This window comes from Aptenodytes forsteri, unplaced genomic scaffold (assembly GCF_000699145.1).
Source record: "Aptenodytes forsteri isolate BGI_AS27 unplaced genomic scaffold, ASM69914v1 Scaffold1, whole genome shotgun sequence".
NCBI lineage: Eukaryota > Metazoa > Chordata > Aves > Sphenisciformes > Spheniscidae > Aptenodytes > Aptenodytes forsteri.
This window is the reverse complement of record NW_008795035.1, coordinates 6,064,397-6,077,034: the sequence shown is the minus strand read 5'-3', so window position 1 is coordinate 6,077,034 and position 12,638 is coordinate 6,064,397. Positions and strand designations below refer to the sequence as shown.

Genomic DNA, 12,638 nt, shown 5'->3' with positions numbered 1-12,638 from the left:
AAGTTTTGCTCTGATGGCTCTGAGGCATATCAGGGCTGTGGACTGCAGGCAGAGTGCAAAACAATACATGGGAGAGCCTCACTGCAGAACCGTCGTGGGAGTCAATTTAAAACCAGTAACAAAGCTGGCAAGGCTTGCTGGGGCAGGCCTGGTATGGAGCAAGGCTACTGAAGATGCTTTTCTAAACTGGGAGTGTTGCGGTCTTCCTGTCATGCTACAGCATCATTGTTCACTTCCAAATCTGACCTATCAATCACACTCCTTTCTGCATTTCAGGCCAAGGTGCTTCGGGAGACCAAGCCAATCCCAAACCTGATTTTTGCAATAGAGCAATATGAGAAGTTTCTTATCCATCTCTCCAAGAAATCAAAGGTAATGTAAAGCAGAGCCCTTCTGTGACCTGAACTCGGTGGAACAGTGGGATGAATGGCATGGTGGAAGGCTACTGCTGGTCCACCTTTTAAAGTCTCTATTAATGCTCAAATTAGGAAGGCGTAAGGACCTTGCATCTCTTACAGCCTTTGCCCGAGCTCCTGGCCTAACGCTACTGAATTGCTGTCACGCTGATACCAGCAGGTGTCAATGGCAGTACTGCCTGGGACCTCAACCAGAAACCTCGTATGGTTTCTGGATGAGCAGAAACTTACACACCTAATGCCAGCTTTCCTCACCCCTCTCCCCCAGGCCATTTCGTAAGCAGGAGAGAAATGTACCATGATGAGGCACTACACGAGAGTGAGAGTAACTGGTAATCACTTGGCTTTTAGGAAAGCATAAATGGGCCACTGGATTGCATGGGGGCAGGTGCTTTTTCACTTACCTTTTGCTTCAATCCTGCATTATTACTGTGATGGACTCAGTCCCAGTTCTGCGCAAAGGACTAGGCAGGGTAGAATACTAAACTAAGATGCTAATGGCATAATGGTTTCACCTTGGTTGCTGCAGGTGAACTTGATGCAATATATGAAGCTAAGCACCTCCCGGGACTTCCGCATCAACGCATCCATGCTAGACAGCGCGTTGCAGGAGCATAACACAGAGGATGCTGAAAATGAGCCAGACAACGAGCAGGTCAGAACTCATTCAGCTGCTTTTACCGATAGGTTTCCCCCTCTTTTGAGGCCAACTGTATCTGTGAGCTGTGCAGGTATATGTGAAATTACGACAGTTTGTCTTCCCTGGGTTAGCTCTCACTTTAATACTAAGCTGATACGAAGGAGTGAACAGTTAGTCCGGCTAACATCCCCTACACTCCAGCCCTCTGCCTTGAGTGACCTTTATTTCCATGCACCAATTCTCTGGATCTCCGGTCTTAGGGAAGTGAGACTGCTCGTAAGGCCTTGTTGTTTGCCTCAGCAAGCAGAGAGGTCTATCAGCGTTACCTCTGAGGACCTACTGGCTGGCCAGGATCAGACCTTTGCAGCATGATGCAAAGTGGTTTTGCATCCAGGTTAACTCTTGTAGATAAACAGCTGGCAGGGCAAACTCTGCAAGGCATCATTCTCCTCAGACCCATCTCCTCTACTAGGTAGTGCTGGTGAAGGTAACGCAACCTGTGCTGGATAAAAAAATAAACAATTTACTTTGCTGATTGTCCAGGTTTTTATTGGTGCTTCTGTCCACATTTTCCTGAGTGTTTCAACAAGCCAAAACCCAGCACAAACAGCCCCTGTCCTGTGCCACTGATAACCCGCGGTCTAAGTTCTAGCATGAAGTGGGGTGGGGGGTCCACGGGGAAAGTCTCAGTGGGTGAGAGGAGTCCCATATTCGGGTCATTTTGTTAGGGAGGAAAAAGAGCTAAATCCTCTTCTGCACATCTGGTTTCTTGCTTTAGGTAAACATTCCTTAGACTAATCACACAAAAACAATCACACTCTGTACTGCTACTCTCTCCCTCCCTCTCCAGAGCAACACCGCAGAGCAGCCAGATGAGAACCAGGAACCCAAAAAGAAGAGACGGCGAAAAAAATAAAGCTGGGGTCGCCGCTGGTGCCTCCTCCCACAGCGCCTGTTCTGTGGCAGACTCGCCTTGGTCTTGGAGAACCGCGTGTATAGAGACGATGGTTTGTTGTTTCTCTTGCCAAATACTTATGACTTCTTCCTTTGTGCCCACGGGCGTGCAAGCAGTGACTTGGGCCACTGTCTCAGGTTTTACAGCTGGCTGCTGCCCTCGGAAGCGCCTCTGCTGTTCAAACGTGCTGCTATCAAAACCTTCTTCCCCAGGAACATCCCTTCTTACAGCAAAAAGGAAACAGGGTGACCGGGATCAGTCCCTGCCAAAAGATCTCCTTCTGAAAAGGACAGCCAGGCTCTAGCACGCTCTCTGGACAGCTGTCATTCTGGCACTCTAGCGTCATCATTTCTTCTCCAGCGAACCTTTGGTTATTTCAATTAGCTGATATATATCCAGTGCTTCTCCTGGAAGACAATGGCACAATCAGGTCCCTGCATTCTGCAGCACACTCAGAGACTGTGTAACATGAGAGCGTGACGGTCACGATTTGCTTTAGTTCAGAGCGTGTAGCACAAAAAGCCCTAAATTTATTCAAACTTCTGTTTTGTGTGGTGGTGTGAACGCGGGAGCCAGCACCAGCAGGAAGCCAGAAACACGAGCTGTTCTGCCTCGGAGTTGAAGCTTGCTGCTGTGGGCAGCTCCTGAGAAGCAGAGGAGTGACGGCTTCCTCTGGCGAGGCTGGCTTTGCTGTTACGTTTTTGCTGACCCTGATACCATGCACTTGTTTAACTTGTCTTGTTCTTGGCGAGAACAGAAGTGCCCTTTTTGCCCACAGAACACAAATCCCGTTTCTAAAAGCACCCTTTGCCTGTAAGACTCCTAATAAAGGTTACCTAAGGGTGGAGCGCCTGATGTATTCAGTGACTGAGAGAACAAATCTGAGGGCAGGTTCTTCTCATCTGGGAAAACGCTGCCGCACGTGGAGGAGGAGCTGTTTAAAGCAGCTCCCAGCCAAGAGTTAAACGTTTGCTTGCAGCAGTTAAAGGGTTACGTTGAGTGCCGTCAGAGATGACTGTAGGCCTTGGGATTGTTGGGGAAGAATGCAGCAATGCCAAAGCAGTTCTCTGAACGCAGCCTAGGCTGTGCTGGGCTAAGGGGGAGCGGGGATGGAGAGAAAGCACCGAAGGCTGCTTTTCCTTGCTGCACCCAAGGAAAAGTTTGGGTCTAGAGGGCAAAATAGACAAGGTTGAGGCACCTCATTTCAGAGAAGGAACAATTCAATCTTGGGCTGTGTTAAACGTGCACAAGAGGGCTCCTCTCTCTTTCAGGGGCACAAAGCAAACGTGTGCACGGGATAACAGAGCCAAGACAGAGATATCTGGAAGCAGCAGCACAAGCTACTCGGGGATTGAGAAAGGAAAGAGGGGTACAGAGGGGCTGGCGCCAGGGTGACTGTTGCCCTGCAGGGCAGCTGGTGGGTCGGGAAGCAAGGGGCTCACGAGGCGCCTCTGCCGAACGGAGGAGCCCTCAGGGAACGGCAGCTTAGGCCAAATGCTCTGCCTAAGCTGGGGAGGCTTGTGCACAGAGGGGATTACAGGGCAGGGGTTAGCTTGCACAGACACTGCTCACCTTGAGGGATGCCGTACTTCTTCTCCATCCCGGTTGGATTCGATGGCGTCACGCAGTTCATGGTCACCTCTTTCCTTAAGCACTGGTCAACGTCCACTGCGCTGAAAAAAGCCACTGACTGTGGCAGATCCTGGAGGCCCAGTTTGTAGGCAAACATGCACCTGGAAGAACAAGAGACCAGGTGGGACGGTGCTACGCATCACCCTTAGCCTTCTCACACCCGGCTTTGATCCGCCACAGCTTCACAAAATACCGGCCTGCCATCGCTAGCAGGTTACTTTGCACCCACGTCACTCAGCGGCTGGAAGACAAGGTGCTTTTTCAGTACTGGGTAGCAGGAGGGTCAAGTATTGCTAAAGTGGATGTGGGAGGAACAGAGTAACGGTACGTTGCGCCTCCTCGGAAGAAAGGAAGGACCCGGCCCTTCGCTGCTGGCTAATCCTCCCAGGCAGAACAGATGCTGGATTTTCCCAGCAGGAAGCCCCGTGCTTGCAGGAGCTGGCACAAAGGCACAAACATCAGGGCGTCTGCCCCCGCTGCGCCTGCCGCACCGGCACAGAAAGGCTGTTTGCTGTATCCCTGCCTCAGCGCAGGAGAAAACAGCTCAGCTTTGGCCGGCTCCCATATAACTAAATACCCCACGGCGCCGGGAAGGGGATTTGGCAAAGCTGGCTGTGCCGGAGCCGGATTGAAGGGAGGCCTTTGAGATCCAAGAGCTTTCCAGGCTGAGCTTAACCTTGCACGAGGCAGGGAGGCAGCAGGAACGCCCCACGCTGCGGAAGGGGCAACAGCGCTGGTGCTCGCAGCAGAGACAACAAGCCGTGTCCCTTGCTGTCCCCTTGTCCTGGTTTCGGCAGGGATGGAGTTAATTTCCTTCCTAGTAGCTGGTACAGTGTTTTGGATTTAGGATGAGAACAAAGTTGATAACACACCGATGTTTTAGTTGCTGCCGAGCAGTGCTTACACTAGCCAAGGACTTTTCAGCTCCCCATGCTCTACCGACTAAGCAGGCTGGAGGTGCAAAAGAAGCTGGGAGGGGGCACAGCCAAACTGGCCAGAGGGACATTCCACACCATGTGCCGTCATGCTCAGTACAGAAACTGGGGAAAGCTGGCCGGGGGGGTGCCGCTGCTCGGGGACTGGCTGGGCATTGGTCGGCGGGTGGTGAGCAATTGCATCGTGCATCACTTGCTTTGTGTATTATTATCATATTATTATTATTATCATTTTATTTCAATTATTAAACTGTTTTATCTCAACCCACGAGTTTTTTCTCACTTGTGCTCTTCCAATTCTCCCCCCCATCCCACCGGGTGGGGGGGGAGTGAGCGAGCAGCTGCGTGGTGCTTAGTTGCTGACTGAGATTAAACCACGACACCCCTGAAGGCACGGGGGAGACAAGGGATGGGGAACAGTTTCAGGCTCCCGGCCGCTCAGTCAAGCCCAAGGGCTGCTGCCACACGACGGCCGCAGACCTGAAGGGAATGGGAGGTGATGTGCTCGCATCCCAGCAGAGCAGAGCGATTGGCTCTGTCTCCGCAGGAGCCAAAACCTGACGATAGCCCCCCTCTCGCCAGCAGATTATCCCTGGAAATCAAAGCCGAGCTCCGTTTATAGCCACCCAAGTCACGCGTGAAGAAATTGCAATCCCCAGCACTGCCAACTTCCCTTGAGCAGAAAACTGCTCTGCACCAGCTTGCTGCGGGCAAAGCTAACGCCTTTGCTGTCGCCCCAGTCCCTTGAGCTTGCCCCGTCCCACCCCAGAGGCACTGGTGCTCGTCCCAGGAGACACCACAGCCATCACATCTCACCGCGTGAGAAGGTTGGTGATCTGCAGGGCCAGGGCTGCCCGGTAGCGATCCTGCTGCTGGACAAGGTAGCGCACCTCGTCGTGGATGCTGATGCAGAAGCGCCCGTTGATGTCGAACTCCTCGAAGAGCCACTTCATGGCGACCAGCATGAGGTGCAGGTAGTCGACGGCCGAGCTCTGCACCACCCAGTTCACTCTGCTGGTCAGAAACTGGTGGAAGGAAACACAGACGGATGCCAGGGGAGCATCGGGGTCCCAGGCCCGATACAGGAGAGCTCCTGGGAGAAGCCTGTTAAATTCAGGGCTGTTGGGTTTTCCTGATGGCATGCAGATAAAGAGGCAATGGGTTTGCTGCATGGCTCCAAGAGCCTGCTGGGTCTCCTGCATCTAAGCAGGGCTGAACTTGGGGTTGCTGTTTCGGATAAAACAAGCAAAGCCGAGAGCTCAGCAGCACAGAGACGTGTCCTTACCTCCCCCCTGGCCACGGCGGGTTCCAGGGCCCTGCTGATGTGACAGCCCAGCACCGGGGTCTGCGGGGACGGGGATAAGGCGATGCTCTCCAGCTTGTTGAACATTTCCGACTCGGTGCCTCCAGCCCACACTCGGTGCTCCACCACGTCCCACTTCTTCTTCCTCCGGGACCTGGCAGGGCAGAGGGGAGGTTTGCTGGAAGCGTGGGACGAGGCTGCGGGCCCCGTTTGAGACCCTCAAATGCTCCCTCCCGGCTTGGGGCAGCCGGACAAGCCCCTGCAGCATCCTGCTGCTAATTGCTCACTGGGAGAGACTGGGAGCCCCCAGATCAAATGGGACTCAGCCCTGGGACAACAGGGAGGGAGGATTGGGACCATCCAGCCCCGTCTCCTTTCTCTGCCTGCGGGGCTGCAGCTCCCTCCGCCTCACACCCCGATGCCGCCAAAGCTGCATGGGGTCGGAGCATCTCACCTTTTCACGGCTTCCCTCTGGAGCTGTTGGACATCCTGGGCCGACACCGATCCGTCCTCCGCCCTGTCCACAGCCAGGTCCAGCTGCCTCACCAGCCACTCCCCCTCCTCAGAGAGACGAAACCTGGAGGGGAGAGTGACCCATGCCCAGGTCCCATGGGACACCGCCACCATCCCCGTCCCTGCTCACCCTCTGCCTTCCCCAGGCAGCACCCACCTCCGGACGCCCTTGGTGACCGCGTACATCTGCTGAGCCTTCTCGCGCGCCTGCTGCTGCGTCAGCCGATGGTTGAACTGCATCAGCAGCCGCTCAGCAAAGGGCTGCCCGGCCCCGTAGATGCGCCCGTAGTTGAAGACTTTGGCATGCTCTCGGCTGATGCCCACCGTGGCGGCCGTCTTGCTGTGCAGGTCTGTCGCGTTGCTCTTCTTCCCCTGCAGGGTCATCCAGCCGAAGGCCGTGCAGCCTGCCAGGAGGGGAGCGGGGGTTGGACACCAAATGGAACCGGGCTCGGGGGGTCACCCCGCTACCCAGCGAACCCGTCCCCTGCGGCACAGGCCCAGCTCACCGTGCATGCCGGCAAAGTGCGCCTCGCCGAGGACAGCGGCTATCCAGAGCTCCTGGGAATCCACGTCTGCACCCACCAGGGAGTAGCCGGGCGGCACCTGCACCATGGCTTTCAGCTCGCTGCCCACCCGGTCGGCCTGTGGGACACGATGCCCAACTCAGCGCAAGCCCTGCACCTCCCTCTCATCCTCAGCGGCACAGAAGCAGCCTTCCTCCCGCAGCTGTGGAGTGCCGGCACGGCGCTCCCCGTGCCCCTAAATTTTGCGCTGAAAGTCAAAACCAGGTTTGACGCACACGTGGGGCATCGCCCACTTGGTTACTCCCCCTAGGCTCTTCCACCACGGAAGAAAGGGAGCTTGGGGAAGGAGAGAAACCAGTGCTTCAGCGTTTTCTTCTCCTTTCACCAAATTTTGAAGCTCAGGAGCCTCTGCTGACTCCTTCCCCTCTCCCAAAGTCAAAGCACGTCAGCAAAGGAAGGGCCCCAGCACCAGCCCTGCCACCTCAAACCCCAGTACCCAGCTCCAACTCCTATTTCCAACCCAGGCTGCTCCCACCAGTGCCCTGCCACCTCAAACCCCAGTACCCAGCCCCAACTCCCATTTCCAACCCAGGCTGCTCCCACCGGTCCAGAACACACAGAGGATGCCCCAAAGCACCCCCGCAAGGACCCAAGCGCAGCCGTACCCGGGCATTGCTGGCCGTCAGCCATGTGGGCTCCACCGCCCGGCGGGTGATGGTGCCTGCGGTCACCACCTGCGGCAGGATGGCTCCGTAATCATCCTCCTCGTTATAGTCGGGGTGCCTGGGACAGAGGTGAGGGTGAGCATCATCCTGCGAGAGCCCTCCCGGAGCAGCGTAGAAGGGATTGTGGTCCCAGCTGGGCCCGTTCTTCCCCGTACCTGGTCACCACGCGAGGCAGCTCCCCTTTCTTCAGCCACACCACCATCTGGGAACTGGGGGGACATGCGGCAGGCGAGAGGCTGAGCCCCCCGCATCTGCACGACCTCCCCTGGCTGTGACGCAGCCTCCGCCCATCCGCGGGGATGTCGCGATTCAGCTGAAGGTGGCCACTCACCTGATCCGCTTGTGAGCGTTCCTCCAAAACGAGATCATTTTGTTAATCTCGAGGGCTCTGGTCCCATGGGTGCGGCCCACGGCAGCCCGCAGGGTCCCGTCCTCCATCTGGGGCAAGAAATCCTTGGCAAAAGGGCTTCCCACGTTGTTAGCGTTCCCGTCCTTTAGCAGCAAAAGAGATGCCAAGGCTCAGCATGCCACCGCTCAGCATCAGTAAAGCTCTGTGCATCCTCCTGCCCCAGCTAGAGATGCCTTTCCACCACCCTATCCCACGGGACGAGATCACAGGGGTCCCAGCAGTGCTGCAGCACCGGGGTGACAGGCAAGGTGACACGGCTGTGCAGCAGGACCAGGGGAACTGGGACGCGGGAAAGCCCTCAGGAAGAGCCCCAGGAGCACCCGACTTGCCTTGTGAGGCAGCTTGAAGAACCAGCACCCGGGAATGTTGACATCGTTGTAAGGACCATTGCCGTGGTGGTATGAGGGCTGGCTCCTTGCCTCCGCCAGCTCACACAGCTCATCCATCTCCTCCTGCGACCAGTGATGCGAGGCGATGCCAGGAACCCCCCCGGCATGGCGGGGGGAGGAAATCGAGGAAAGAGGGACCCATTTGCCACCCCATCCCGCAGGAAACCCCCTTTACCTGCGCCAGGCTCTGGTCTGCTCTGCTCATTTTCTCCTCCACATCCACCTCCAGCTGGCTCAGCTCCTCCACCTGCAGCACAGAGGGACCGCGGGGGGGAGCCGGGTCAAACACCAATTCTCCAGTGACTTAACACTTATTAAAGGAAATTTCTTACTTCCAGCCCACGGAGCTACACATGGGGCTGTTTTTTGCATGCACACAGGAATAAGCCCAGCCCCATATCTCCCACCCACCGAGGGTACCCTCCATCCCTTCCTTCACCTTCTGCCACATCGTGCTGCCGTCCATCACCAGCAGCTCATCCTCCATGGCGGCCTCCGGCCCTGGAGGCTGCTCCTTGCCTTTCTCCAGGCAGTACTGCCTGTACAGGTACTCAATCACCCTGGCAGGGAAGAGGGCAAGGCTCAGGCACCCACGACAAGGACCGAGGCTCTGAGGCAGCACCTGGGCAGGGTCCCAGGGAGCTCCCAAACCCCTCTGTGGGGCAGCCCCCGGCTCGGCACCCCGCTACGTCCCCCTCACCTGTGCGGGCAGGGAGGACCCTCTGCCTCCGAGGGGGCTGCCAGCAAATTGTCCTGTCGCCCTGGCACCAGGTAGCCCCAGCCGTGCTTCTCCGAGTAATGGAGAGGGAAGCCACTGTCGCCCTGGCACCAGGTAGCCCCAGCCATGCTTCTCCGAGTAATGGAGAGGGAAGCCGTCCCAGGCCAGGCGCATCAGCTTCGGGGTCACCCTCATCTGCAGGCTGATGAGGCTGGGTCCCGGCACCCACCCCACCTCCTCCAGGCGCGGGCACAGCTTGCGGTACCAGCTGGGGAGCAGCAGGGATGGGTCAGAGAGCGCAGGGCAACCCTCGGGGACACCCAGGGTCCCCAACTCACCCCGGGTGGCCCGGCAGGTGCTGGAGTCTCTTGGGTTGCAGCGCAACCGTCTCCTTCAGACGCTCCAGGCAGACCTGGCTCGCAGGGGCTTTCAGCTCCTCGTCCTCACTGGGGGGGCCGGGGTCTGGTGGGGCAAGGAGGACTGGCTGGCAAAGAGCCCCCCGTGCAGCCGTGCCAGGGACGGGGACCACCACGCGCCCCAGCACGGGGACGCAGGCCAGCGATGCTTCACCCTGCCAGCACCAACGAACCGTGTCCCTTCGTCTGGGCACCCACAGGAAGGCGTCCCTCAAGCATCCCTCGTCCCCACGGACCACCCACACTCACCTTCCTGCCACTCCTGCGTGGACCCATCTGAGCCCACCGCCTCCGCGGGGGCTTTGCTGTTCCTGTTCTGATCCTTCTTCTTCTTCCCCGGATTCTTCTTCTGCTTAAACTCCTGCGTGTCCCACTCAAGATCCCAGAGCCAGGGGTCATCTTTGTACCTGCCGACACACCATTGTCACACCGCAGCTTTGCTCCCGTCCCCAGCACTCGCCCGCAGCCCCCCATGGACCACCCGGCGTCAGGTCTCTGTCCTGCAAGCGGCAGGACCTGCACCCCCAGCCCACGGGTACTTGTCCTCGTGCAGCAGCTGGCAGGCATCGTTGGCCAGGTTCATCAGGGACTTCTTCATCTCCTTCTGCAGCTCCTCGTAGATGCCCTGAGCATCATCCAGGTACCTCTTCCAGTTCCCGTTGACCGGCAGGTAGGACACCCCCATCTCCAGCATCCCTGCAAACGTCACGGGGTGGGGGCACCTAGAACCCAAAGCAGCGAGAAATTAGATGTCTGCTGGAAGGGATTTGCCCTGGAAGCACCAGACTACGATGGACATGAACGTGTCTTCACCTAGAGCTTCCCAGCCCTATACAGCCCTTGATGCTGTTCCCCTAAACCCGTAACGATCCCTGTATCTTCTGCCTGCCTGCACATAAATTGCTGCCCTAAAAACAACCCTGTGCAATAACCCCAAAGCTGTATCGCTCCGATCTGCCTCATTAAGTCTGCTCACCTCCTCCAGACGTGCTGTGCTGCTGTTTATTCTTTCTCACCTACAGAGGGGGAGTCTGACGTCCCTCCTGAAAAGGGGTTCAGGGCCCCCCCAACCTCCCACCGCCACCCCAAGGACAAGAGGAGCCGTACCCCATGCCCAGAGGGACCGCAATCCTCCCCACTGCCGGCGAAGACCACAGCCCCTCGGCCAACGCCGGCCAGAGCTTGGCGGCTCTCACCTCTCCATGAAGAGTGGCAGCTGCTCCTGAAACACCTCATGGGTGGCCTGGACATCGCGGGCACAGTACGACATCAGGTCCTGAGGGCAAAGGCAGGTAAGAGCAGGCAAAGCAGCCGCCCCTCTGCCAGCATGGGGCAAGGCACCCGGGGCTGCGGGAGGATGAGGGACTTCACAGCCCCACGCACACCCAAAGCCCTCGCAAGAAAGGGCGGCAAAATGGAAACTACCCCGGCAGCTGCTCCCATCCCGCTCCCATTTCCAGCTCCTGCTGCCCGTCGGGATGTTGGGATCGCCGCCCGCACCTGGAAGTGACTCCTGATGTCGGCCATGCTCCCCTTCACAAAGACCTCCCGCGCCTCCTTCTCCAGCGGGTCCCCCCCGACGTACAGCGCGTGCACGTCCGCCAGGTTGTTGATGCTGCTGACGTTCACCCAGTCCCACGAAGTGACCTGTGAACGAGAGGGGGGTCAGACGGTGCGGGACAAGGATGGGCCGCGGCCGAGATCGGGAGGGATAAAGGATGCTGCTGCTCCATTTTAAACCAAGGCCACCTCATCCGGAAGGCGCTGGGAGAGCTTCACCCAGCAGAGTTGCTCTAACAGCTCCTACTCTGCCAGTACAGGAGCAGATGGTCCCGGTACAGGAGCAAACGGTCCCATTACAGGATCAAACGGTCCCCTGCCACCCACGCCACTGCCAGCGGCTCAGCTCCCTTACTCACAGCTGGCCCCTCCGTTTTGCTGCGCGTTTTCTTCATGTGCTCCTTGACCTGCTGCAGTCCCTTCCTCTTGCCGTGCTTGGCAGCCATCCAGAGGCTGCGCTGGAAGCCCGTCAGCCCCGAGATGGCCATGTGCATGCTCATGGTGTCCAGGAAACGCACCCGGGAGCCCTGAGACACATCGGGGGAGAGAGGAGAGGTGGTTTGGGATGTGCTGGAGGAGGAACGTGCTGCCAAATGTCCTGTAGCTGCCAGCAAGCACTGCCCTGTGTTACAGAGCTGCAAGTCCTCTGCTCGGGCTGCTTTTGTCAAGGCAAAGTTTAACCTCCCGGCACCCCTCTTCTGAGAGCCGAGAGCATCCCCAGCGCAGGCTGTCAGCTGCTCAAAGGCTCCTGCCACGTCCCCAGCTGCAACCCTGCAGCCTCCAGCAACCTTATGGGGTGCAAGAATATCTCCCTCTAAAGGGATTCAACCTCAACCTGTTCTGCGGGACAAGGCGAGCACAACCCTGGGGTATCTGTCAAAATAACCCTGAAAAGCCAGCGCAAACGACTATCCGGATAACGAACCACAGCTGCCGGCATGAAGCAACGGCACCGCGGATTACCTGGATGAGGTACTGCTCCTTGATGAATGCCCGGTCGAAGGCCACGTTGTGCCCCACCACCACTCTCTCCGGACAGTCCTGCTTGCCAGCACAGACAGTGCCCGCGGGGCTCTCCAGGGGAATGAGGTCGGCCAGGGTGAGGTGGCTGGACCAGGAGTACCGCTGCTCCAGTAGCCGCTTGCTGCACCACGAGTACCTGCGGATGACATGCGGCACCCCACAGCCGTAAAAAATAAAGTACGGGCTCCCAGGACCAAAAGCACCCGCTGCAATGTGGGGTGCTCAGCAAGATCCCACCCGTGGGAGCGCTGCACTCGCTAACCAGGACACACGTCCCACATCCCAGAGCCACGCTTCGGGGCTTTGCTGTGTTTTCCCCGCAAGCCAGCGGTGGTTTGCAGGAAGAGGCTCTGCTCGGGAGCATCCCCATCCTTCCCGAAGCTGTCCCCCCCCACCACTGCGACCCCAAGCATCACCGCCAGCACCGCATCTCACCAGGTGTGCGGCGAGACCGCCACGGCCAGTGTCGGGGGGCGGGGG

General features: G+C 57.9%; 1 protein-coding gene across 1 annotated transcript in view; it reads right to left on the bottom strand.

The window, feature by feature from the left end:
* Window positions 1–1,589: 1,589 nt before the first annotated feature.
* Window positions 1,590–12,638, bottom strand: part of POLG (DNA polymerase gamma, catalytic subunit) — an 11,724-nt gene continuing 675 nt past the window's right edge. Inside the window, exons 2-24 of the mRNA XM_019471325.1 lie at window positions 12,594–12,629; window positions 12,099–12,294; window positions 11,495–11,662; window positions 11,076–11,222; window positions 10,772–10,851; window positions 10,115–10,297; window positions 9,825–9,982; window positions 9,498–9,621; window positions 9,265–9,427; window positions 9,142–9,227; window positions 8,881–9,001; window positions 8,617–8,688; window positions 8,382–8,504; window positions 7,975–8,135; window positions 7,799–7,852; window positions 7,584–7,701; window positions 6,901–7,036; window positions 6,552–6,798; window positions 6,336–6,458; window positions 5,864–6,035; window positions 5,395–5,603; window positions 3,584–3,744; window positions 1,590–2,418 (exon numbers count right to left, since the gene is read on the bottom strand). Of these exons, the coding sequence (XP_019326870.1) occupies window positions 2,357–2,418; window positions 3,584–3,744; window positions 5,395–5,603; window positions 5,864–6,035; window positions 6,336–6,458; window positions 6,552–6,798; window positions 6,901–7,036; window positions 7,584–7,701; window positions 7,799–7,852; window positions 7,975–8,135; window positions 8,382–8,504; window positions 8,617–8,688; window positions 8,881–9,001; window positions 9,142–9,227; window positions 9,265–9,427; window positions 9,498–9,621; window positions 9,825–9,982; window positions 10,115–10,297; window positions 10,772–10,851; window positions 11,076–11,222; window positions 11,495–11,662; window positions 12,099–12,294; window positions 12,594–12,629 (3,100 nt within the window). The 3' untranslated portion in view covers window positions 1,590–2,356. The remainder of the gene's footprint in view (window positions 2,419–3,583; window positions 3,745–5,394; window positions 5,604–5,863; window positions 6,036–6,335; window positions 6,459–6,551; window positions 6,799–6,900; window positions 7,037–7,583; window positions 7,702–7,798; window positions 7,853–7,974; window positions 8,136–8,381; window positions 8,505–8,616; window positions 8,689–8,880; window positions 9,002–9,141; window positions 9,228–9,264; window positions 9,428–9,497; window positions 9,622–9,824; window positions 9,983–10,114; window positions 10,298–10,771; window positions 10,852–11,075; window positions 11,223–11,494; window positions 11,663–12,098; window positions 12,295–12,593; window positions 12,630–12,638) is intronic.